Source organism: Ruditapes philippinarum, unplaced genomic scaffold (assembly GCF_026571515.1).
Source record: "Ruditapes philippinarum isolate M1 unplaced genomic scaffold, ASM2657151v2 ctg7457_1_1_1_1, whole genome shotgun sequence".
Lineage (NCBI taxonomy): Eukaryota > Metazoa > Mollusca > Bivalvia > Venerida > Veneridae > Ruditapes > Ruditapes philippinarum.
Genome location: NW_026858560.1, coordinates 1 through 25,631, shown reverse-complemented (window position 1 = coordinate 25,631; position 25,631 = coordinate 1). Strand labels below are relative to the sequence as shown.

The window sequence follows — 25,631 nt, the reverse complement described above, 5'->3', positions numbered from 1 at the left end:
TTTCTAAACCATTTTAGATTGTCTAAAGATGATTATTTCTCTATAAATAAAAAAAAAAGATATTAAAATATATTCCTCAGTGAAAATAAATTGTTCGCGTCAGTAAATCGGAACAGTACTAATAAATCTGGGACAAAGTATGAAAATTTATTGTCTATCCCGGTAGAAACTGGATCTCTATGCCGTGCATAGATGATGATTCATAATAGAAGTCAAGAAGGCCAGATCATAACGATCTAGTAATACTTTTTATTTTCTATTAAAATATGTGAAGCATTATCAGTTTGGTGGAAAAAATATATAATATCCCCTGCTTATTTGTACATCTACCATGGACTTTAAAAGACTGTCAGAAGTTTAGTTTTTTGTTATTTTATTTTTATTTTAACGGAATTTTCATACAACGAATGCACAGGCAGAGTGATACTGGTATAATACAATAATAATGCTAATGATAATAATAATAAACATCAAAAAGGAAACAATTAAATACCCCGCTTGCGGTGCGCAAATGCGTTCCGTTTCCCCCCACTGAGTGCCTCAAATTTTTACCGATAGTCACGTGACATGTGAGACAGATACCAGACGATCAGTAAATCACGTTAAGAATTGAAAGAAATTTCAGCTATAAACTGATATTAATCAGCAGCTTTTTAATTGGTTAGATGTCACTGGGTCATAAAATGTTGTTAGAGTGTGTTACCGCAACTTGTTGACCCTCTCTGGTGCGATATTTGTGTATTATGCAATTATTTAGCGTGAAACGTAGGGGTCCGAAGAGAGACAGCAGCCGATTTATGACACTTCGTTTGATGCGCGGGTCGGACTAACTTTGAATCGGCAAAACTTTTTTAATAATCAAGCAATTAACATGCGGTTTAAAGCACATGAAAGGAAATTCATTTACGGAGGGAACCGTGTCAGGGATTTTTGTTTGCTCAATAGGCGACTTAATTATCTTTAATTACGTCTACTATTAACAAAATGTGAACAATAAAAGAGATAGTGAAATTCGTCACCCAGTTGGTTTGACTCACATAAAGTACATATACGTAAATTTCTCTCTATATTTTGGAATCTACCTTTCTCAATTGGCATTTTATGATTCATACATCTAAACTTTAACAAGGCTGAAGACAGTTGCCGAGGAAGTATGATAAAATAATCTTCGAATACAAACTCTGATTTAAATAAACGGTAGTTTTTAAACATTTGCTTAAAGATTGGACATCACTGTTCCACCTTTGCATGCATGTTATATGTGTTTATGTCATTTCCCTGAATAAATCGATACGTACTGATCTCGAAGTCTGGACTTAACAAGACTTTTGAAATAAAACAGACTACAGAAGGCACAGATTGACTTAACCAATAATTTGGCAAACCAAGTTCTATATCTAACATATATACTGAGTATGCAGTTTTGGTCTATCGATTATATTGGCGTGTATTGTTTTTCTTTGGGGCAGATAACGAACTTCGTAATATCAACACGTTGTGATAATTGCTTACCGGTGTCTACAAGAAGCGTACCTTGCCAAGTTTATAAAAAATTATGACGTTGTTTCACTTCGGAAACTGTGTAGCATTAGCGTATGTTCCATACGTTTTAGTATACAAATGTTCGGGATTGTAAGTATCATATTGTTCCAGCTATTTTCCAAATTATCTAAGCTGTACTATAAGTAAAAAAGATCATGATATCCTAAATTTTGACAAACGTGACACTGACAAAATTTATAAGATGTTATCGTCATGAAATCTGACTTCGCGAAGGATATGCCAATTTTAATATGAATAATTTATTTATTATATGCTTATTGTTAAATATTTGTTAGTATGATGAAAGCAAAATCTCACAATTTTCTCTACTGGTAGATGAAAGAAAGATTGAAAAATAGGGAGACAAATGGATAGTAATTATGAAATTAGGTGCTAATATGAAAAAGGCAAAGCCTCAAAGCGAGCTCGATGTACTTTTTACGTGAAATAGTATGAAATAATCGCTCATTTTTATTTCAAATGCAGTAACGAGTGCGTGTGACGTCACACGTACTGTGTTAAATATGGCTCCACCCCTGTCGTGAAATGAATAACGAGTTTTGAAAACGTTGATAAAACTTTGTTTATTTTGTTTCACTCTATAATTTTTCAAGCGAAATAAAGATTATTTAAAGTGAAATAAATGTAAAACTTAAAACGTTTGCGACATTCAAATAGCGTACTTGATTTGTTTGTTTTGCACGTGCTGTTTGGCGCTACATTGTGACGTCACATAAACAATACTTTTAAACGTCTGTACAGCGGTAACGCCGACTGAATAAAAGATATTTAGTGTTCGGATTCATTTTCTTAGTTAGACCATTCTCTTTCATTCTAGATAGTTTTCACAAACAATTCGACAAAAAATTGTTTTTATTTATCAGATTTCAAACAAAATGGCGCCTTCGATTTTCATTTTTTATACACAGCTTCCGTTATTTGGCTGGTTCCCTGTCCAATTATGGTTCCATAGACGTGCGCGGGTGACCAGTCAACACATCCGTTTTCAGTCAGAATTCCTCAGTTTTTATCGTTATCTTTAAATTCGAAAGGTTGCGATGTGTCCAATTCGGTACTTTGGACGAAAGTTTTCAAAACCATCACATAGCAGGTACTCGCGTTACCGTAAAGCTCGCTTTGCGAGCAGGCCCTTCGGGCCAGCTCGTCGAGCTCGCTACCAATGATACTGAATGCTCTTATGATGTAATATAGAGAGTTCGAAAAGCTGGCCCAAAGGGCATGCTCGCAAAGTGAGCTTTGAGGTAACGTGAGCACCAGCTAGAAAGTGATGGTTTTCAAAGCTTTTGTCCAAAGTACTGAATAATTTGACACGCACAGAATAAACAGAAGCAGTGTGTAAAATACCAAATGACATTTTTAAAAAGGATATTAAAATGTGAAATAAAAATGAACGATTATTTCATACTATTTCACAGTTAAAGAAAATCGAGGTCGCTTTGAGGCTTTGCCTTTTTCATATTAATAAGCATAATATTTTCAGTATGTAGACAAGATCTTTCTTGCACTTTTTTCTACCTTATACAGAAATGAATAAATTGGAGGTGTTCAACCTATCATCAGAGTGTTTCTGATTATCTTTATTTAGCTTAAACATAGAACCTGTCCAAGGATTCAAAATGGCGGAGCCCTACTAACTAAGGATTTTTCTCAAACTTGTTAGACTTTAAGAAATATATTTTTTTATTGATTTTAATGTGATTTCAATTAAACTACATGTAATACACGTCATACGCTTCAGTCTGAGCTGGGCCGACATTCTGCCTATTATGAAGAATTTATTTGCTTAAGACTGGACATTTGTTAAGATTTTAATATTAATGTTAAGGTATTAATATTTGATGTATATTTTTTGTTGTATAGATCAGAGTACAGTGCATTTTGGAAATGTGTCCAGGCTGGTGGAGCGTACCTGTTCACACAGCTGTGTAAAATGTTGGTGCTAGCTACATTCTTTCCAACCACAGAGGTACCAACAGGTTCATTAGACATCCTAGGGGTAAGAATATGTTTTGACGCTATTAGTTTAGTTTATACGAATTTATTTTACACCCGAAAGAATTTGAATTTATATTTTAACATTATGCATCTGGTTGTTGGTTTTAGTTGTTTTTTTTTTTTTAAATCTTCAGTTCTACATGCTTGAAGCTTTCAAATTACCATTTCTGTATGTGTATTTTAAGAGTCAGAATATGCTCACTGTATTTTATTTTATATTGTTTGATCAGCTATAACTCTTTTTATGCTAAATATCTAAAATAGACTTGTCCATCCTTCAATATAGACTATACCATAATTTTAAGGAAAATTTCAAATATGTATGGTACCGACTGCATTTGTACGTGAATAGTCCAGGCCATGATCAGATGACATGGATGTGCAGACCATTATGATCAGATGACATGGATGTGCAGACCATTATGATCAGATGACATGAATGGTGCAGACCATTATGATCAGATGACATGAATGGTGCAGACCATTATGATCAGATGACATGGGATGTGCAGACATTATGATCAGATGACATGAATGGTGCAGACCATTATGATTAGATGACATGAATGGTGCAGACCATTATGATCAGATGACATGGATGTGCAGACCATTCTGATCAGATGACATGAATGGTGCAGACCATTATGATCAGATGACATGGATGTGCAGGCCATTATGATCAGATGACATGAATGGTGCAGACCATTATGATCAGATGACATGGATGTGCAGACCATTATGATCAGATGACATGAATGGTGCAGACCATTATGATTAGATGACATGAATGGTGCAAACCATTATGATCAGATGACATGGATGTGCAGACCATTATGATCAGATGACATGAATGGTGCAGACCATTATGATCAGATGACATGGATGGTGCAGACCATTATGATTAGATGACATGGATGTGCCGGCCATTATGATCAGATGACACGGATGTGCAGACCATTATGATCAGATGACATGGATGTGCAGACCATTATGATCAGATGACACGGATGTGCCGGCCATTATGATCAGATGACACGGATGTGCCGGCCATTATGATCAGATGACACGGATGTGCCATTATGATCAGATGACATGGATGTGCCAGACCATTATGATCAGATGACATGAATGGTGCAGACCATTATGATCAGATGACATTAATGTGCAGACCATTATGATCATATGACATGAATGGTGCAGGCCATTATGATCAGATGACATGAATGGTGCAGACCTTTATGATCAGATGACATGGATGTGCAGACCATTATGATCAGATGACATTAATGTACAGACCATTATGATCAAATGACATTAATGTGCAGACCATTATGATCAGATGACATGAATAGTGCAGACCATTATGATCAGATGACATGGATGTGCAGACCATTATGATCAGATGACATGGATGTGCCGGCCATTATGATCAGATGACATGAATGGTGCAGACCATTATGATCAGATGACATGGATGTGCAGACCATTATGATCAGATGACATGGATGTGCCGGCCATTATGATCAGATGACATGAATGGTGCAGACCATTATGATCAGATGACACGGGTGTGCCGGCCATTATGATCAGATGACACGGATGTGCCGGCCATTATGATCAGATGACATGAATGGTGCAGACCATTATGATCAGATGACATGAATGGTGCAGACCATTATGATCAGATGACATGAATGGTGCAGACCATTATGATCAGATGACATGGATGGTACAGACCATTATGATCAGATGACATGAATGGTACAGACCATTATGATTAGATGACATGAATGGTGCAAACCATTATGATCAGATGACATGGATGTGCAGACCATTATGATCAGATGACATGGATGTGCAGACCATTATGATTAGATGACATGAATGGTACAGACCATTATGATCAGATGACATGAATGGTGCAGACCATTATGATCAGATGACATGGATGTGCCGGACATTATGATCAGATGACATGGATGTGCCAGCCATTATGATCAGATGACATGGATGTGCCAGCTGATGTTTGTCTGCACTGGTCTCATAGGTACAATGTTAATTCATTTACCATGAACACTGTTAAGGTTAAATTTAACTATATGTACATTTAATGATTTCATAATGTTTTATTGTATTACATTATTTTCCTCTTCTATTTTAGGAGCTGATGAAATGCACAGTGGATTTAGCAGATCTGATTGGTCTATATTTTGTAATGTCAAAGACAGCAGGCAAAGGTCAGCTCAAGTTTATGATAGCAGGGCTTGGTTGGGCGACAGCTGAACTTGTGATGACAAGGTACATGTAAAATTGTTTATTGATCTAATTTAAATTGAATATAAATAGTTGAAAAGTATCAAACAAGCTGAATTAAATTCACCCAACTTTTCACTTTTCATATACCTGTACATGTTATATGATGTGTTTTGTTAATTAAAAAACAGTTAAAGAATTTGGTTTTTAGCTTATAGTTGCTTTAGTATAAAACTTAACCAAGGGTTTAAAGACATTGAAGGTATTCCCATGAAACTTTTTGCATGTCTACTGGATTCAAAGTTGAGGTCAGAATTCACAAACCATAACTCTAGCATTGATTTGTACTAAATTATTACCCACTTCACATGTTCAATATTTACTTATAGTATTTACTCTTTTAGCTGAAGATTTTGTTTTATATTTAAATTCAAAAGCTGTTGTTTACAGTGTTAACATTGTGTATATTAATGATAAGGCTTTTTCATGATAAATTATCAATTAATTCATCCTTCTAAAATGTTAAAAACCTCCTAGATTTTTTTTTTCAAAATGAAAATCTTATATTTTACCAATCATACTTAAAATGTAGAATTCATGATACAGTCTTTGATATAAAGTGATATCAGTATTTTTAGATGGTCTTTTTCAAACAAAAAGTCCAGCTACTATGATAACTGCACCATAGTCATCATTGCATTGTCATGCAAAAACTTTACTGTAACCCATTATTCAAAATTTAAAAAGTTATCAACATGAAACTTGGAATACTTGCTTATCTCAGCAAGGTGCAGTTGTTAGACAAGGGGCATCTATTGTAATTATGAAAGCTATAATTTTGGAATTATGCCCTTTTTAACTTAGATTTTTTTTCAAAAATTGTTATTTTAACATATAAGCATTATCATTACATGTGGTGCTTTGTTAAATGTTGTAAATGGTGTATTTACAGATTTTTACCATTGTGGGTTGGTGCTAGAGGTGTTGAATTTGATTGGAAATACATTCAAATGAGTTTTGATTCGAACATTAGTTTGGTAAGTAAAAATGAAATATTTACAAAATAAATGAAATATTGATTTAAATTTCTGCTAAATAGTTTTTAAATACAAAGTAGAGAAAAAGAAAATAAGGTTCTACTATCTGGCCTATTAACATTCAGTTATAGCGAGATTTAATAATACTGTACCGTTGTCTTTAAAACATGTGCAGTTAGTTATAGAATAAAGTAACAAATACTGGATGAGTCAGAATAAAGAGAGGTTTTATTTCTGTGGTATATAGTAATAAATTAATGTACTATAAAGTTTAGTGGAGAGCACATCAGACTAGGAATCAAAGGATTACTGGTTTTGACGGTTTTAAACTCGGTCTTGGGCTAGCTGTTGTTTCCTCATGCAAAAATGTTTACACTCATTCTAAGGACTGATTAGTTTAAGGAAAGGAAATGATAGTTTGTCTATCAGTCTATCAGTTAAGCTTAAGAACATTATACTTAATCAAACTAAAATGCATTTTGGTTTATACTATACATAATTTATTTGGTTTATACTGTACACAATCTGTGTCAGGAACCAACCAGTACTGAGCAATGAGTGTAAAATTTCTTGTTCAAGAAACAACAACTTGCCCTTGGTGGGGTTTAAACCCGTGCGGCTAGCGATCATCAGATTACTAGTCTGATGTGTTAACCACTCGGCCATGCCACCACTATATTAAATTTTGGATGTACAATTACACCCTGCGGGTTAGCTAAGTGGAGCAAACAATAACTTACTGTTTATGTATTTTATTTTATGAAATATTTCAGGTACATCATATTTGTACAGCAATGTTGGTATGGTTATATAACAGGAATGATCTTAATAAGTCATTTGTACCTGTTGTGATGGCTTTATTAGGATTGAGCTGTTACAGACCACTAATTGTAGAGTAAGTTACTTCAATTAACATGTTTAGTGTTTACTTTGCTTACGCACACCGAACAATTAACCTTTAATTCTTTTCACAATTTTCATCGCCGATAACAACTTCAAAAACCTAATCGTATCATGTTTATGTTTGTTTAAAACTATGGAATGAAAGAGATAATGATAGCAGCAACACCTCTAAAAAAAACTTATTGAAAGTTTTCTGTTCAATATTTTGTTGTTTTAATCCTCCAGTTATGACATTTAAGGTGTGAAATTAAGAAATTATCGACAATATTATTGATCATTTCCGGGTTTGATACAAAGTAACCTTGACCTCTGCCGTAAATAGGATGTCGTTAAATGTCGTAAAACTAGGACAACTGTTGTTTACATCACGTGTCAAAAAGATTTCAGCAATATACATGCCTGTCAATATCAAGGTGAGAAAGTGCCTGCGGTCGTATTTATGGGTTTCCAAATGTACAGAATTTACGAAATGGGACTGAATTTACTGGTCGTATTACGGAATAACGGGGTGGTCTCAAAATCGGGGTTAGCGACCATTAAAATAAATAATAAAAAAATCGGGTCATTAAAAAATCGTTCGTATTAGCGGGTTGGTCTCGAAAACGGGGTGGTCGTAAAGCGGGTTTTTACTGTACTATGTGCATATTTTAACATTGACAACGTTATTAATGAATTATAAAATATCTTTGGAAGTTTTAATTTTAATTGTGACAATCTGTTGGTAAATAGTTTAATCATAATTAAATTGATTAATTTTTGCCAGTGACAAGAAATTTCAAGGCAGAATGAAATTTATGTTTTAGGCATTTAACAAGTATTTTTTGAAAAAGGTCAAACTGTGGTTTAACAAAGTATGCCAGTTGTTTAATGTTGGCAATTATGGCCCTTTGAATAATTTCCATTTATTAGTGTATGATTGCATTTTCTGTAAACATACACTTATTGATCTCACCTTAACATGTGGTTGAGGTTAAACAAAAAGTGAGGTCATTATTTTTGTTTAGGGCCAACTAAGACAGGCTTGCCAAGTTGCCTTCAGACTTTCCCATTATCATCCAAGCATATGTGCTTCATTTAGATTGAGTGTGTTTGCCATAGTGCCTTCTCCTGGTGTTCCTGATTTTTACATGTCATCTTGGCTTAAAAGGAGATGAACCAAAATATGTAGTTATGACACTTTTGTCTTTAAATATCTTTGGATTAATCTTTTGCAGGATTTTAACACATGCAGTGGGACTTGGTTCATGGACTCTACTGGTAGCTAAAGCTTTCTTTACCGGACTAGTGGGTACTATAGCAGTACAGATGTACCTGGGCATGGCAACACAGGCTGTCAACTCATATTATTGATAGGGTAATTTTTGGAGGAAAATTGTCACCAAACACTTGCGTTGTTATTATGATTATGAAAGACAGAACAATATGGAAAGGAGGAAACAAAACATTGCTTTTAGCTTAGCATGAAAAAGAAGATTGAATTGTCACCCTATGTTCATATGATTCAATGCAATAAAATGTGTTTTGCAGGGGATTTTGTAAGAAAAAAGTGTTATTCAGTTGTATCTGAGATTTTGTCAAATTGAAAAATATAAATAAGATTTTCAAAATGTATGTTGTAGTTTTGTACAATGGTGTGGTTTTGAATTTTTTTTTTCTTGTCAATTATTTTATGAACAAATTCATGATGAAAATTATTTGTGAAAATAAGCTTTAAATTCAAATTATAACTTATAATTATCAGTGAATATAAATCGAGAGATTTGGTAGATAGATCTTTAGTTTGTAAAAATGAAATTGTACCTTCATGTCCAAACATTATATTAAAATTGTGAAAGTCTCTATACATTATTTGGATTGTTTTATGTATTTTCCTTTTATACATTTTTCTTTCACTTTTGTAAATTTTATTTCTAGCAGTATCTACATGTACTTCATATGTCAAATATAAACTGGAGAGTAAAACTCATTCATTATTTATTGTAAAATAAACAATGAAAATAATAAAAAAGTTTCATTATTTATTATTATGTTGTTTTCAAGTTTTTACAAGCTGACAGATGAAATTGGTGTTTGCTTGTCTACTGATACTATCTGAGGAATCTGGTTGCATCTTGGTCACAGTGTATGTAAAGCAGGATATCGAAGTAAAGTTTGACAGATCCCTACTCTGACCTTTCATTTGAACAATAGATTTAACCACAAACATTGACATGTGCTCTTCAGTTAACAAATGTGGTGAAATTTTTATTGTATCCACCAAGGTGATTATTAGAATTAGACAGGTCAAGGATCTATGCTTTCAGGGACTCTTGTGACCAGAGTTGTAAACCTTGAATTAACTAATACTTGATGGAATCCAAAATGTTTACTCATTAACTTGGAGTAATCTAAGGGATTCCGATGAAACTTATTCACAATGTATATTGCCTTCGAATCTCATCCAGATTTTACAAGTCCATCTTTCAATCTGAACAAAACAATTGTTTAAAAGGGAAATTTTCAAATGTGCCAGCTGACCTTGCTCTGCACTGAGCTCATTAATAGGATCTGTTTCTGCCAGCAGACTTGAGGCAGCCTTGTGTTAATAGATTTCAAGCTCAAGTTTAAATATGGGTCATCTGGAGTCAAAAACTAGGTCATGCAGCCCAAATATGGAAAAACTTCGTTTACACTATAGAGGCTTGTGTTTTGGTCATAAAGTCCAGTAAATTGGTGAAAAATGCTATTTAGATTAGTTTTGGCTAAGTTTGAATATGGGTCACCATGGGTCAAAAGCCAGGTCATACTGAAAATATGGGAAACCTTGTTAACACTAGAGGTAACATATTCAGCTTATATTATCCTGAAAATATGTCAGAAAAGTTGTTTAAACTACTTCTAGCACAAGTTCAAATATGGGTCACCTGGGGTCAAAATCTAGGTCACATAGCCCAAAGATGGAAAAACCTTATTTACACTCGAGAGGTTACATTTTCAACTTGAATATCCTGGAATTTATTCAGAAAGGTTGTTTTGATAATTTCTAGCTCATGTTGGAATATGGGTCATCCGGAGTAAAATATATGTCACACAGACCAAATCTGGAAAAACATATAACTCAAAAGGATACATTTTAAGCTCAAATGTCTTGACAATTTGTCAGAAAGGTTGCAGGTGAGCGATATAAGGGCCATTATGGCCCTCTTGTTATCAAAACTCAACAACTTATTTGTTTCCTCATGTTTTAATTCATTTAACAAACATTAAATTATATATCTTATCTAAATAGAGATATTTCTAACACAAAAATAAATTATCATTAATATCACATCAGGATAATATAAAGTAATAAATAGTTATCATCTAACTGAAAACATGATCAATTCTGTATATATATTCTATAAATAAATCCCTGTAGATATCCCCTACAAGTATAGATCTTACTTTGGCACATTTTTTATTTCATGTCGAAATTTATGCTAATATCTTGTATTAATTAGACCTTACAAGCAGGTCATTTGAATTATGATTATTGCTTACATTTTTAATGAAACAATTATTTTCATTCTCTAGAAGCATATAAAGAATTTAAAAAAAATATGTTATTTTTTGGAATAGATGGGTTTTTGGTTCATTTGGAATGTGCATATTGCATATATTTTGGTTCATTTGAAATGTGCATATTGCATATATATCATTGTCAAACAAGAGTTGTTTCATTTTAAAGTGGCATGCCTATAAGTATATTAAAATAGTTTATATAACAAATTGAAATAAGCCTATATTTACACATTTTCTATAAAATAAGGATGATGGCTCTAAAACGAGATAATAACTTATTTTTTCTTCTTGACAGTGTTCTTCATTAAGGCATTGGATAATTTTTGAACAAACATTTGTTACTAAAGATAAAGTGTTTGGTCTCCTATATTTTGCAAGTAAAATATATTTACCCCCAAGACATTGAAATAATTCATTAGAATAGCAATTAGATTTGTTTCTTTCAATTATAAAAATAGAAGTATTCAATATTTTTCTTCACCATAATACCACTTTATACCTTTAAAGGCATGCCCCTTTAAAATAAAACTGAAGACAATGAACATTTCAGCAGTAAATTAAAGCAATAATAAATTATTCAGCAATAAAAATATCAGCAGTCCCTGTAAATTAATTTTTTAAACAATAAAATATTCAGCAGTAACAATAGACAGATCTTAACAAAATCAACATTAACAATTTATTATTATGCACATGTACATGTAACAGATTGGATACTTTCTTTTAGATCTTGTAAATTGTTGAAATTAAGAAATCTTAAATATAATTCTTTTTTTTTCCCCGAAAGATCATTCATACATTAAAATTCATTATAATAGATGTACCACATGCATGTATTTAAAATAAAAGACATTGTTATAACTTTCACAACAAAAACTATGAAAACATGACAATTATATCATAAGAAAATATCAAAATCATAAGTTTTTTATCTGTAAATGAATTCAATGTCAACTTTAATACTGTAGACCTAAGTGAAGTGAAAACTAAAACTATATATGAAAAATGTTTTGGAATGTGACTTTTTATGAGCATAATTATATAGAAACAAATTGGACGGATATTTGCCATTTTTGTGGATTATCAAATAACTATAATAAAGTGAATGTCAAAATCAGCACAGCAAAAAGCTCCTCGTGTAAACCTTGGCAGTTGTCCTTATAGCACAGTATCCTATATACACAATAGATATGGTATTCATATTTGTATCAACATCAAGTCAAGATCAAAATATGATACAGTCACATTCGAATAACAATAGATGATGATTAACTTACAATATTTGTCAATATAACGTCAAATCTCTCCTATGATTAAACACAAGTAAATCGACTTTCAAAAAAGAAAAGACACACTCTTAACCAATTAGTCAATTATGTTGAACATATTCAATTATCTGCTCATAAACAATACAATCAAACGAACCCTGAACAGTTCCAAGAATAACCACATAAAATCAGTTATAAATCAAGTTTGTTTTATTGTTGATCAGTTTCAGTTTGTTTTTGAGGAGTTCCCTCCCTTCGTGCCTCTTTCTGACTTGCCGGAGTTTCTGCTCTGTTTTCATTTCTATCTGTGTCTTGAGCCCCATCCTCTGTTTCTATCTCCACTTGAGTTAGAGGTTCCTCATGAGCTTGTGAGAAAGGTCTTGTTTCATCTTCTGCATCAATATCACCGCTTACTTTTTTCGAGGCTTGTGAAAGTCTTCCTCGAGATCCTTTGGAGCCTCGAGACATGCGTCCTCCTGGACTTTGTCTGTCTTGTTTTGTTTCTGTTTGTTCTTTTGATTTTTCTTTATCATCATCTGGGAATGCTTGTAATGTAGGTGTTCTATCACCCTTTGGTGGTGGTGTTTTTCTTGGTGATATTTTTGGCGGGGTTGTTTTTGGTGGTGGCGTGCGAGATGGTGTTTTTCTCGTGGGAGTTTTTCTGTCAGGTGTTTTTCTAGTAGGTGTTTTTCTATCAGCTGGTGATCTTTTACCTTCCTTTGACTTGGCTGAGTCTGGTTCCTCAGCCATGGGTGGTTCTCGTAATAAACCAAGTCCTGGTGGAAGTGGTGGAGCTTTTGGACTTAAAGGCCTGAAAGAAAGTAAATTTTTTTATAAGTTGTCTGCCATGATTTACACACACAAAACAAAGAAGAGATGATTTGCAAAGATACATGTATTTCTATGAAAGAAATTTCGAAAAAAATAGGAAAGCTGCTGAGCAAACCTATAGAATGATTATCAAGGTCTAACAAATTTTCTTTTATATACACTGATTTATTGATTTCCAAACTTGTTTACGACAAAATCCCTATAATTTAGCTCAAATTTCAAGTCAAGTTTTAAAGAAATCAATGCGTACCTATATGATAACTGGGATGGTTCTGAGGGACCAACATCTTCAGTATCAGACTCGTCTGGTTCAAGTTCCTCAAGCTCTTCGTCACCTTCTTCAGACTCCTCCTCGGACTCTTCAGTCGGCATCATAGTGGTTGCTCGGAGGTTCATTAAGTACGAGCGTGACTTCTTGACGCCATCTTCAGGTAGACCAGCATCAAGCATGAGAGCTGTTCTACTGAGGTGCCATGTGTCAGTAGGCGGTGGACAGTTTAATTGTAACTGTACTACCTCATATTGCCTGCTCTGAAAACAGAAAATGAACTCCATGTTGTATTCCTTATTATAATATGTCAATATTTATAGGCTTAAAATAAAACAAGAGTAACATTTAAAGACGATGTGAACTCTAAATTGAACTTCTTGGTACTGCTCATCAAGGAGCAAGTATCTGTGAAATTTGAAGCTTGTTGATGTATTGAAGGACTTCTGTTTTAAGGTTTGGGTTAATATTTTGATGTTATGTTGACCTTAACACAGGCAAATTCTATGTAATACAATTACAGCTCGGACAGGTAAAGGGTTAATAAAGTGCTGCAGTAAAATCTAGATATGAATAATAACAATAGACAGTTTCTAATGCAAAACAGAACAAGTCTATACATACAAATCGCTAAAGTTTGCATAGTCTTTTCCTGTCAGTATTCAGTTATCATACCATCTACATTAATATTGAATAAATATATAAAGTATCAACCTAATGAAACCAAGCTTTTAAGGAAAATAAAAAGATGACTTCACATACCCTATTCATGTATACGGGACAGCTGTAAATTTTCTTGTTTCTATTTTCCTGTGTCTCTGGGTCAGGTGATTCTGCACGCAGTACTGGCTTTAGGTATATACTTGGTATGTTGAATAGTGCAGAGCTAAAATTATTATAAAAAATACATGAAATAGGTATAAGACAAACAAAGCTACCCAAATATTGTTTTGAGCTAGTAAATACATGTAGTACAGAGGGGCCATCAAGCTCTTCCTTCATTAATGAAGCTAAATGGAAAGTTTCTACACAATGTTAACATGTACCCTGACTTGCAAGTAAAAGCACAAGTTACTTTCGATCACTGTACCTTACTTGGGAGCCTATATATATCTAAACTTGTACCTTACTTGTGATAACAGGAAGTAGACTTGTTTATATACTGTGGTTAATATGCTGAGGCTATAACAAATCAAACACTGTTATATTTTCATCTACTTATTGAAAGCCCCAAAACTCACTATAGATAATTCAAAATTCAAAAAAGGGGGGGATATGTCCATTTTAAAAATACAGCAGTGTAAGAGTTAAAATTAAAACTGACAATGTCTTTGTCACAGATAAACTTTACCCTTACCACACTAAAAACTTTAATTGGACTTGTTCTTATTTTAATCTGGACAAAACCATTCATCTTTTTCAAATTATGTATTGATTACATTCAATGAAGACTATGATCAGACAGTACAGATGTGCTGAATGACCTTGGTCTGCACTTGTCACATGTTTCTACCAGAAGACTAAGGTTTGAAACCCTGCCATATGAGATATAAACCATGTACCTGGCATCATGTAGACAATCATTATCGTAGTCCCAGGATGCACCTTGTAGATATACTGATGTTATAAACATTCCACCTTCATCTATATCATATTCTGCTGTATTGTCTGTATCCAAGACAACACACTCAAACACAATCTAGTCATTAAAATAAGAAATATTCATAAATTATAACAGTATATGTACATATAATCACTTGGTAAAAAGATATTACCTGCATAATACAATTTAATACATCTTTAACACTTTGGATTATGTGTGTGTGTGCTTTACATATCATTTATATAAACTAATATAAAATTCAAGCAGGTTTTTTTTGAAATTTCTTATATACCCTTTATATCACATTTGACTACCATATAACAATAATATTGCCAATACTATTCTCAAGACATGCTTATGACACTCCCTAAACCCTAGGAAAAGGCTCATTCACACAGCCTGCAAATCCATGCAGTCAAAGGAGACTTCATAATGTTGCAAACTTTAGGTTTTTGTTGTAAAAATCCTTTTAAATGCCAATGGTCAGTCTTCAATCAAAGCGGCCTAACTCCATTACACAAATTAAGCTTGTTAAAGGTTAAACAATCTAAGTGAAGTGTAAATCATATCTCACAAATGAATATCATACTTACATCATCAATATTACACTGGCTAACCACTGCTTTCTCTTGTTTAATTGATGCTAACAAAGCCTCTGGGTTGACGAGACCTCCCAACCAGATTTTGGTCAGTCTACCGTGACCAATGACAGGATTTTCTCCCATCTGACCGTCGGAAAATGTTGGCACCATTCCGTATTTAACAAATGACTGTAACTGGTCATATCTCTTCTGCATGTCTACAAAAATAATAATCATAACATAACATGTCACCTATAGTATTTCAGAATATGTGATGTAAATACAATGAAGATAGAAGTTGACAACTTGGCAATTTCAGAATTGGTAATGAAAATAGGTAAAAGGTAACAATTTGGCAATTTTAGAATTTGTGATGACTTCAGATAAAAATTGATAGACTGGTATTTTCAGAATTTATGATATAAATAGGTAGATGTTGACAATTTGGCAATTGGAAATTTTAGAATTTTTTTATGACTCTAGACCTAAGTAATTTCAGAATTTGTGATGTCTATAAAAATTTATAGTTTGGTAATTGGAAAATTCATGATTTCTATAGATACAGGCTGACAACTTGGCAAATTTTGGAATTTTAGATGTCTATAAAAATTTATATAGAGGATATTTGTTTAGTTCAGTGTAAGATCGGAATATATTTCACCGAGTGAGCACCAAAAGGTATATTTCACGAGTGGCGCAGCCACAAGTGAAATGTGAACTTTTGGTGTTCACAAGGTGAAATATATTTCGATCTTACACTAAACTAAACAAATTTTCTTTTTATTATATGCAAAGAAACGTTTTAAAAAGACATTAAACCTAATACTGAATGAAAAGCGCGCCAAATAATAATACAATGTGACGTCATTTATAACGTCACGTCATTAAGTTGGTACCCAGTTCTGTGCACGCTGGTATTTCACTGAAACAACGTAAGGGGCTTAAATTCAAAACAGTGAAATTATAAAAGTGGTAATTTCACTGTTTCAAACAGTGAAATTACCAGTTTTAAATCACTGATATATTTCTATAAACCACCGAAAAGCATGTAATAAAGTTTGGTAATTGGAAAATTCATTATTTCTATAAATACAGGCTGACAACTTGGCAAATTTTGTAATATTTGATGTCTATAATACAAGAGAAATACTTTGGTAAAAATTTACATTACTCAAGAAAATATCAAGAGAGTTAACCTAAGGCAGAAAATCAGATCAACATTTTCATAACTTACCTTGTAACCAGGAAACAAGTGAGTGTGTACATGGTTGAGAGTTAGGATGAACCCAGGACACTGGTACATGTTCTTCCTGTAAACTGAGTACAGTGGTCATGTATACATTAGGCAGAGCTTCTTGACCGCCCATAAGTCTTTCCTGTAAACTGTTAATCTGTTCTCTTATATGACAGAGTATTGAGTTCAGCCATAAACATTCCTAGAATAGAAAATATGTCATTAATTATTACCTTCTAATACAATGAGATATAGAGGATATTTGTTTAGTTCAGTGTAAGATTGGAATATATTTCACTGAGTGAGCACCAAAAGGTATATTTCACGAGTGGCGCAGCCACGAGTGAATTATGAACTTTTGGTGTTCACAAGATGAATTATATTTGGATCTTACACTAAACTTAACAAATTTTCTTTTTATTATATGTAAATTAAATGTTTTAAAAAGACATTTAACCTAATACTGAATGTAAAGCACGCCAAATAATAATACAACGTGACGTCATTTACGACGTCACGTTATTAAGTTGGTACCCAGTACTGTGAACGCTATTATTTCACTGAAACAACGTAATGGGCTTAAATTCAAAACAGTGAAATTATCAAAGTGGTAATTTCACTGTTTCAAACAGTGAAATTACCAGTTTTATATCACTGATATATTTCTATAAACCACCGAAAAGCATGTAATAAATTGACTGAATTTGGAGATGGTAAGGTGATAATTGAAAAGTTCATGCGATAAGTCACAGCTTGTAATATATTGTACATAGTTGTCTTATGAAAAAATAATCTTACAAGGAAAATTAAATATCTAATTTTATGTCGACTTAAATGATTAATTGCTTATTTTGATTTAACATGTACATGCATTTGTATTAGCCTCCACATTTTTTTATAAATTTTACATGGTTCTTTAAATTTTCTTGAATTCAATACAGTAGAAGCACCTCTAGATCATTCATTTCAATAATATAACAATCAGATCCTGAAATACAGGTATGTCCATTAATAGCCAAGGGGGAGAAATATTACTAAGATACAGGAACCAGCAATCAAACAAACCTGTAATAGGACATAACCGATGGTTTCTGGCATCATTGTGCTTGAAGCAGTTGCTATGGAGATCACACTGGGACAATGGTATGGGAAGTTGTAATCCTGTTGTACAGAATCTGGTATCTGGCCAAGCTCCAACAAGGGAGGTAAATCTTCAAGGCAGATATCCAGGGAGGATCTGAGACGTTTAAGATTTACAACACCTGAATTGCTTGTGGAAACATCTCCCGCTTCCATGTTTTGTGTCTCGAACATGTGGTCCATGTTAGAAATAAACTCTGTTGAGCTGAGAGAAAGAAGAATGGCATAAATGAACTCATAATGTATAAAAGGATACTTACTAATCTCATGTATCATAAATAAATTGTTCCTGGTTTTTTGTCATGTTCTGACATACAAATATATCAATACCAACATTTTTGGTGGAAAATTTCTGTGTAATTATTTAACCTAAAAATGCTTATCATTGTGAATGGACTTGTCTATCTTTCAATCTGGGCTAAACCAGTCATCATTTCTACAGAAAATTGCAAAAAATGAACTGCCTGAGTAGCAAACAGTGCAGACCATGACCAGATGGCATGGATTAACTGCCGGATCTTGATCTGCACTGGTTGCATGGGTGGAATCATTTGTTGCCTGCAGGCAACAAGTTAAGGAGTTTACCTAATATCAGTTAATTACTATGTTTTCTCTATCTTACACTAGCAAGATCAATTGAAAAAGATTAATATATAAAATAACAGACCTAGTTACAATCAAGTTTTATCAAAAACAAATTATTCAAGTCAACTTTTCGAGCACAGATTGGATTACTAACTCACCTGGCAACACAGGCCTCTTTCTCCACGCTGGTGTGAAGTTGTAAAGCAGACATGGTAAATTCTTCATCTACATTCTTCTCATACCACCAGGCATATTCACTTGGCTCTGTAACATAATATCTTCCAATTTATTCACACTTATCACGCTAAATATTTCAAATTGACTTGTCCATCTTTCAATCTGGGCAAAACCATTTATTATCTTTAGGGAACATTTCAAAATACATGTATGTAATAACTGAATAGCGAATAGTGCAAGCCATGGTTTGCACTGGCTGCACGGGTGGAATCAGCTGCTGTCAGCCGTGAGGCTATTGGCTAATGTACACTATACTCTAGGGAAAAAACAAGTTCTCTCAGTGTTCACATGGTTTTAAATGTTTATTTTTTTTTATTTTCTTTTTAGTTCCGTTTAAGTCAAACCAACACCTAATATTATATGGTGACCAGATTATATGGTGACTATATAAAGATGCAGCTGTATTGTAGCAACTTTCATCGTTTTCCATGGCCCATATGGTCTGTTCCAAAACAAATTGAACATGGAAACTTGAATAAACTTATTGGACACAAGTACACCTAAGATAACGTAAATGACTACAAGGAACTTACCAACATTAGCTGGGGGTGTAGGGATTGCGACGGTACCAAGGACAAGTGTTCCGGAGGAGTCAGTGTACACATTATGTAGAACATTTCTGACTAGAGCCTTCACGTATTCCTGATCAAACTCACTATATGCTGTATTCTCATATACCACCTATACAAATAAACATTCTCTTATATAACTGTGGTGATAATCTATAGCCTATAATTTACATTAGAAATTTCTTGTTTAAAAGAACTCCACTGAGATCCTTAATTCAACCTAAAAATATAACATTTTCTTACATTAGAACTACTGACTTGTTTGGTGAAGAGTTAGTCTGAAATATGTTTCATTCACATTAATGGCAGGTACATGCAAAACCTCCAAATTTGTATAATCTATTTTTTTCACATAACCATGCAGATTTTGCGACTACATAAAAATGGTATTTGCGATTAAAGACACGTTAAATGTAAGTGTTACACTATAGGCATGTCAAAAATTATTCTTTAGCAGTTTAAACAGTCTTTATTTTGGGTATGTGATAAATAGAATATTTAATTTGGGTAAGTTCATTACTGAATTTATTGAACTTCTTGAATAAAATAATATTTGGCTCCTCAGAGGCTCGCATAATATAATTTTATTCAACTGTTCATTAAGTTCAGTATTGAACCTACACTCATTCAATATATTCTATTTCATTTGAAAAAAAGAGAGTCAAAATGAATGTTTTACTGCATAAACATATACTACACAAACCTGAGTAACAAGCTGAGTTAACTTCTCCTTGTTTGGTTCCCCTCCATCTTCATCAGTTGGTCTCAACATTCTGCTGAGAACCAGCAACATAGCTTGTCCGGTCTGAACTTCCCGGAATGGATAATACTGACTGAGTCCCTGGGCACCAAACAGTTGCCTAGCAACAAGCATGGCTTGTATAACAGCTATAGAGAAGGCAATGTTCCTGATATTCTGGGGCTCCTGTAAGACTAACTCCCAAACCTTTGTTGGCACCTGTTTCATTGTTGACACAATGGCTGAAATGAAAACAATATGAATATACAAGAACATTGTATATATTAAATCAGTGAAACAAAATCAGTATCTGCTATTGAATCTACTTTTTTTATTTAACTGTAATATTATCATTATGCCCAATACAAAGCTTTTCAACAACTTTTCTGTCAAGAATTTATGTATAAAATGTTAATGTTCCTTCTGCGTCAAAAAATACATCATCTTCCTATTCCAGGAACAAACATCTCACCCTTCATTTTACAACTACATTTTAATGTCAGGCAAGAACAAAATCATTTTAGACACTGACCACATCATTTAATAAAACAAAGATAATTCAAGAGTTTGGACTCATATGAACATAGAAATAAGCAGAGTTTAAGATACCCACCAGTATGTAGATATGTTTGTGGAGACTTGTAGTTGATGGCAAGTGGAGCTTCCCCACCGTCTCCACCAGATTCAGTATTTGTCTCAGCCACGTCAGGATTTAGGATATCCATGGTCATATGGTTCCAGGCCACCTTGTGAAGATTGAGAATCAGGAAGTTTGGTATGCTGGCGCTCGGCTCACTCGTGATCCAAACACAGAATTTACTCGTCTTCTGGCGGTCCTCTAGATTATTTGCTATAAATAGACATTGAAGGGTTATAAAATAAGACAGAATGCTCAAACATAATCTCAATTACATAAAATTGTGAAGAGTAGTAAACTAACTGACACTTATCTTACAAAATATTAACCCTTAACCTGCTGTCATTTTGTATACATGTATTTGATTTGACCTGCTTTGAATTTGGAACAGTCCATTTAAAGTTCAAGGGATTTCAATAGCAAAATATCAAAACTGATAGAGACTTGACAGATTTCATGGAGGTGGCAAAAGCGAATTACTTTCAGTTCCAGCCGGTTAAGAGAAAAGTCAAGAGATTTTTCAATTTCAAGCTTATATTTTCTGTTGATACAAGTTCACAACCTGTAGTCTTGATGAAAACAATTTCATATAAACAAGAAATGTTCAAATTAATGCAAACGGTGAAACACTAATATACATGTTTGTAACAAATTCATACTTCTTGGTGAAAACAATTTCGTATAAACAAGAAACATTTAAATTAATACAAAGGGGAAAACACTAAACATGTTTATAACAAATTCATAATGAAAAGCAGACACTCCTGTGCATAAACATCTGAAATATTGTTTAATACTCTAAACTTTCATCAAACTCTTATTTATTGTCATAAAATAGTAAAACATACAAACCTCTCAACTTCTCTCTGCTCCTGTTTACACGGATGAGATGTTTTTTAAGCTGGTTACAGAATTTTTCAGGAGCTAAATGTAGGTCTTCAATAACGACCCAGCCGTCGTTCTTCTCAGCAGTGTCTATAGCTTCCTCTACTAGCACCTCACTACCTTCACCAATACGTACATGTTCTACATTCACGTTCTCACTCTGTTAAAGAATTGGTCAAAATATTACTGTATTTAATTGCAATAAAGACTTCTGTTAAAGAGATCATATTTACACTATAATCAGCTTTTTCAATTTGTTGTTTTGAAGAAAAACAACATTCAGCCAATTAATACAAAAATACAAACATTGCAAAAACAGTTTTATTAAACAAAAACATATTTCACTATTCCAATAACAGATCTTTTTTTTGTTTTGTTGACACTATAAAGATCATATGGCAACTTTATTGCTTCATTGTTTGGGGAAGACCTCAGTTGCCCCTTTGTTCATTATTTCAGGCACAAGCGGGCACCTGAGTAGAACCACCGACCTTCCATGAGCTAGCTGAATAGCTTCCTCACATGAAATAATACAAGGCCCCTGACTGGATTTGAACCCACAGCTGTGAGGGACTTGAACAGTTACAGACATGTGATGTTGTGGCTATAACACATGTCATATTAAAACAAGCAATTATCATAGTATTGCAAGCAATCCATAAGTCCCCTACCGGTAAGAGCCCAAGCAACATTCTGAAGGGCCATTCACTTAGGTTCCTATTTTAAGTAAATTTGTTGAAAAAGTTCTTTAAAAGTGATCACAGGAAACAGTTTTTATGTACAGACAGACGGACTGAAAGACACTCTAAAGTTACTTTTTAAACATCCCTGTTATCAAAATATAACATTTCTAAAATCCTATCATGATTGTAGAAGTTGGAGTAAAAATTACCAATTTCTCAAAAAAAAGTCTAAGTTCAAAAGGGGCATAATTCTGGAAATAGTCTTGCTAGAGTATTGAACACTCACAAAATTTAATGTTGAGTGATAATAAGAAACATTTATATGAAGTTTGAAGTAGATACATTCAGAAAAAGAAGTTATTAAAAAAAAAACAATGTTTTTTTCATGAAAATTTAAAGTTCAAGGGAGGTAATTCTGAAAAATTCTGTGCTAGAGTTGTAAACCTTGTCACATATGATGTGGTTGATGACAAGCAACTTATATTTTAAGTTTGAAGAAAATACCTTAAGAAATAAATAACTTATAGTGAGAAAACTTAAAAACTAGAACCAGAAATCTTGAAATTCAGTCTATTTGTTGCCATAGCAACCAGAATTTTCAACATAGGAAGATAAGAAAAGGATGTGCATAATTTCCATACTGCCATCTACCCATATGTCAAGTTTCATAAACATATTTTCAGTACTTTTTGTGTTATCACTGGATCCAGGTTATGTGTAAAATTTGCCATATTTTCAGTCTATTTGTTGCCATAGCAACCAGAATTTTCAACATAGGAAGAAAAGAAAAAGACGTGCATAATCTCCATACTGCCATCTATCCATATAACAAGTTTCATTAAAATATTATCAGTACTTTTTGCGTTATCGCGGGATCCAGTTTTGTGGACGGACGGACTGACGGACGGACAGACGGACGTTCTCACAGGACAGTAATTATGTGGCTACTCTATTGTTCTCTCTATTGTTCTTTTTAGCCACGCAAAAGAAAATAGCCACATAAAAGCATTACGGAATGAATGACATCAAAGAGAAAGAACAGTTACCTATTGTCCCTCTAGCCACATAATTACTCTCCTGTGAGTGCGGACGGACTGACGGACGGACGGACAGACGGACGGAGGGTAAACCTAAAGTCCCCTCCGGTAAACCGGTAGGGGACTAAAAAGAGAAGATACAAAAGTTCAGTTGACATCCTTGACAAATCAAACATATATGGCATATAGCTTTAGTAATATACATAAAGAAGTCATAATTTGGTGCAAGTATTTCAAGGTTAAATACAATACCTTAGCAAGTTTGAAGAGCACATCTACTGGTGGATGAGTCATCTTTAACCTGGTTACAGGCTGTGATTTTATAGAAGACAAACTTTCTGGTAGTAGTAAGAGAACTCCAAGATGACGGCGAGAGTCTCGTAGTGTGTCTTGTAGATTAAACTCTATCTGATCTGTAAAAATAATATAGAATCAATTATCACCTGCATTAAAATTATTACAAGCCTTTTATACTATGCTGCAATCAATCGTATCTGAAGCAATAGAATGATCATTCAAGATTTGATACTTCGATTTTTGTTGTTGTTAAATTGTTCCAAAATATTAACATGTTACAATTGCTCCAAAATATTACCAATTAGCAAGACACGAAATTGCATTTTTTTAAATTCTGAAAAATATTGTTTTAAAGTTTAGTTTATACCAATTTATTTTAGTTTGATTGTGTCAGAAGCTATAACTTATTGAAACATTCTCGAATCTATTTTATACTCACGAATACTGTTTTATACATACCAGGTAGGTTCAGTGTCAGGTACTTGTTGATATATTTCGCGAGAGCAACAGGGAGTCGGTCAGGACGCAGCATTCTCAATAAGAGAAGCTGGTGGAACTCAGATAATGGTCCGAGATCTGGTGACTTGGACGTGTTCTCTTTAGTACTCTTATTACTTTCTGTAGAGCCAGGGCGTGTCTCTAAAATATAACATCATATAAATTTTATTTCTCATACATGTATTAAAGCTATAAAATTTTGTGATGAAATTTGCTTCATTTTATAATTTTTTATTATGTCTATTGTGGTCAAGAAAGTTGCTGTCATTCTGAATCTAAGATGAAACGTATACAATCCTCTTAAATGATGAACAGTTTTGTTATATTGATCATCGCTGATTATTTCATGTTGAATGATGAAAACACGTTTTCTTGTATAAAAGATATAACAAATTCATCATAGTGATATATGTTTCAACAGAGTTAAGCCCCTTTTTCAATGCTGAGAGCTTAATATGCATTTTTATTTTATTCAAACAGTCAGGGGTGTAACTTAAACACGTTATCATTTTTATAACCCATAGCCGTTATAAAATTTTATCTGTTTACTAACAGGATCAACTTTGTAAATGTTTATTTTATTCGTATATCTTCTCCGTTTTCATTGAAAAGTGACTGCAAGTACACGTAAATTGTAGAGTACCAATAAATCAACAGGTTAATTGATCTCAGAATCATGTCACGGTCTACTGAACTTTAAATATGTGCTATTTTTAGCTCAAAAATGACCGATTTTTTCTAATTTTGAGATCGCTGTAGCGAGAATCTCAAAATTTTCCTATTGTTCTGGTAATTTTTTTTTGAAAGTATAAACAATGTGCTTTCACATGTCTGCCTTAAACTCTGTGCGCAAAGCTGAAAAGTCTGTGCGCAAAGCTTTTGAAAAATTGTATTACAAAATCATTTATAACTCTTACACGTTATTTTTTGAAAGTAGGGGAAACAAGAAAAATAACTCGTGCTTGCCTATCAAGCTTTAATCCCGATTGTCTACCATTCTTTAATATGGTTATGTACTACAGAACTGTTGTAGTTTCCATAATTCAATTTTTGTGTGCAATGTTAATATAAATTTGTGAGATTGAATCAATATACAGCTTAAATAAAGTTAGACTGAATCAATATTGATATTTCATATACAGGTTATATAATGTTAAATAAATTGTTTCCGTGTAAGTTTGTGGACATGACTTTTTCAAAGGTTTATTTTCGGACCAAAAAGAACAGATTAAAAATTATTTTATTGTA

At 33.3% G+C, this 25,631-nt stretch overlaps 2 protein-coding genes across 2 annotated transcripts; one reads left to right on the top strand and one right to left on the bottom strand.

Moving 5' to 3' along the window:
* Positions 1 to 1,475: 1,475 nt before the first annotated feature.
* On the top strand, positions 1,476 to 9,775 carry LOC132753587 (BOS complex subunit TMEM147-like). The gene is made up of 6 exons (XM_060744071.1): positions 1,476 to 1,632; positions 3,424 to 3,559; positions 5,720 to 5,856; positions 6,764 to 6,848; positions 7,622 to 7,743; positions 8,966 to 9,775. Exons 1-6 carry the CDS (start codon positions 1,556 to 1,558, stop codon positions 9,099 to 9,101), a joined length of 693 nt encoding a protein of 230 aa, XP_060600054.1. The 5' UTR covers positions 1,476 to 1,555; the 3' UTR covers positions 9,102 to 9,775.
* A 2,482-nt stretch (positions 9,776 to 12,257) lies between these two features.
* LOC132753586 (dynein beta chain, ciliary-like) lies at positions 12,258 to 24,524 on the bottom strand (the record flags this gene model as incomplete). Its single annotated transcript, XM_060744070.1, is given in 14 exon segments — positions 12,258 to 13,370; positions 13,641 to 13,921; positions 14,421 to 14,544; positions 15,221 to 15,357; positions 15,855 to 16,060; positions 17,077 to 17,278; positions 18,142 to 18,421; positions 18,960 to 19,065; positions 19,572 to 19,719; positions 20,311 to 20,588; positions 20,960 to 21,196; positions 21,836 to 22,028; positions 23,841 to 24,001; positions 24,345 to 24,524. Coding segments are annotated over 14 exon segments (3,134 nt in total), but the record flags the coding sequence as incomplete, so codon positions are not given.
* Positions 24,525 to 25,631: the final 1,107 nt, after the last annotated feature.

Bases quoted from the DNA above. Each gene is read 5' to 3' on its own strand.
- LOC132753587 (XM_060744071.1), top strand. From the start codon at position 1,556: ATGACGTTGTTTCACTTCGGAAACTGTGTAGCATTAGCGTATGTTCCA. The intron at 1,633-3,423 runs GTAAGTATCATA...TTTGTTGTATAG, and splicing joins GTATACAAATGTTCGGGATT to ATCAGAGTACAGTGCATTTT. The intron at 3,560-5,719 runs GTAAGAATATGT...CTTCTATTTTAG, and splicing joins GTTCATTAGACATCCTAGGG to GAGCTGATGAAATGCACAGT.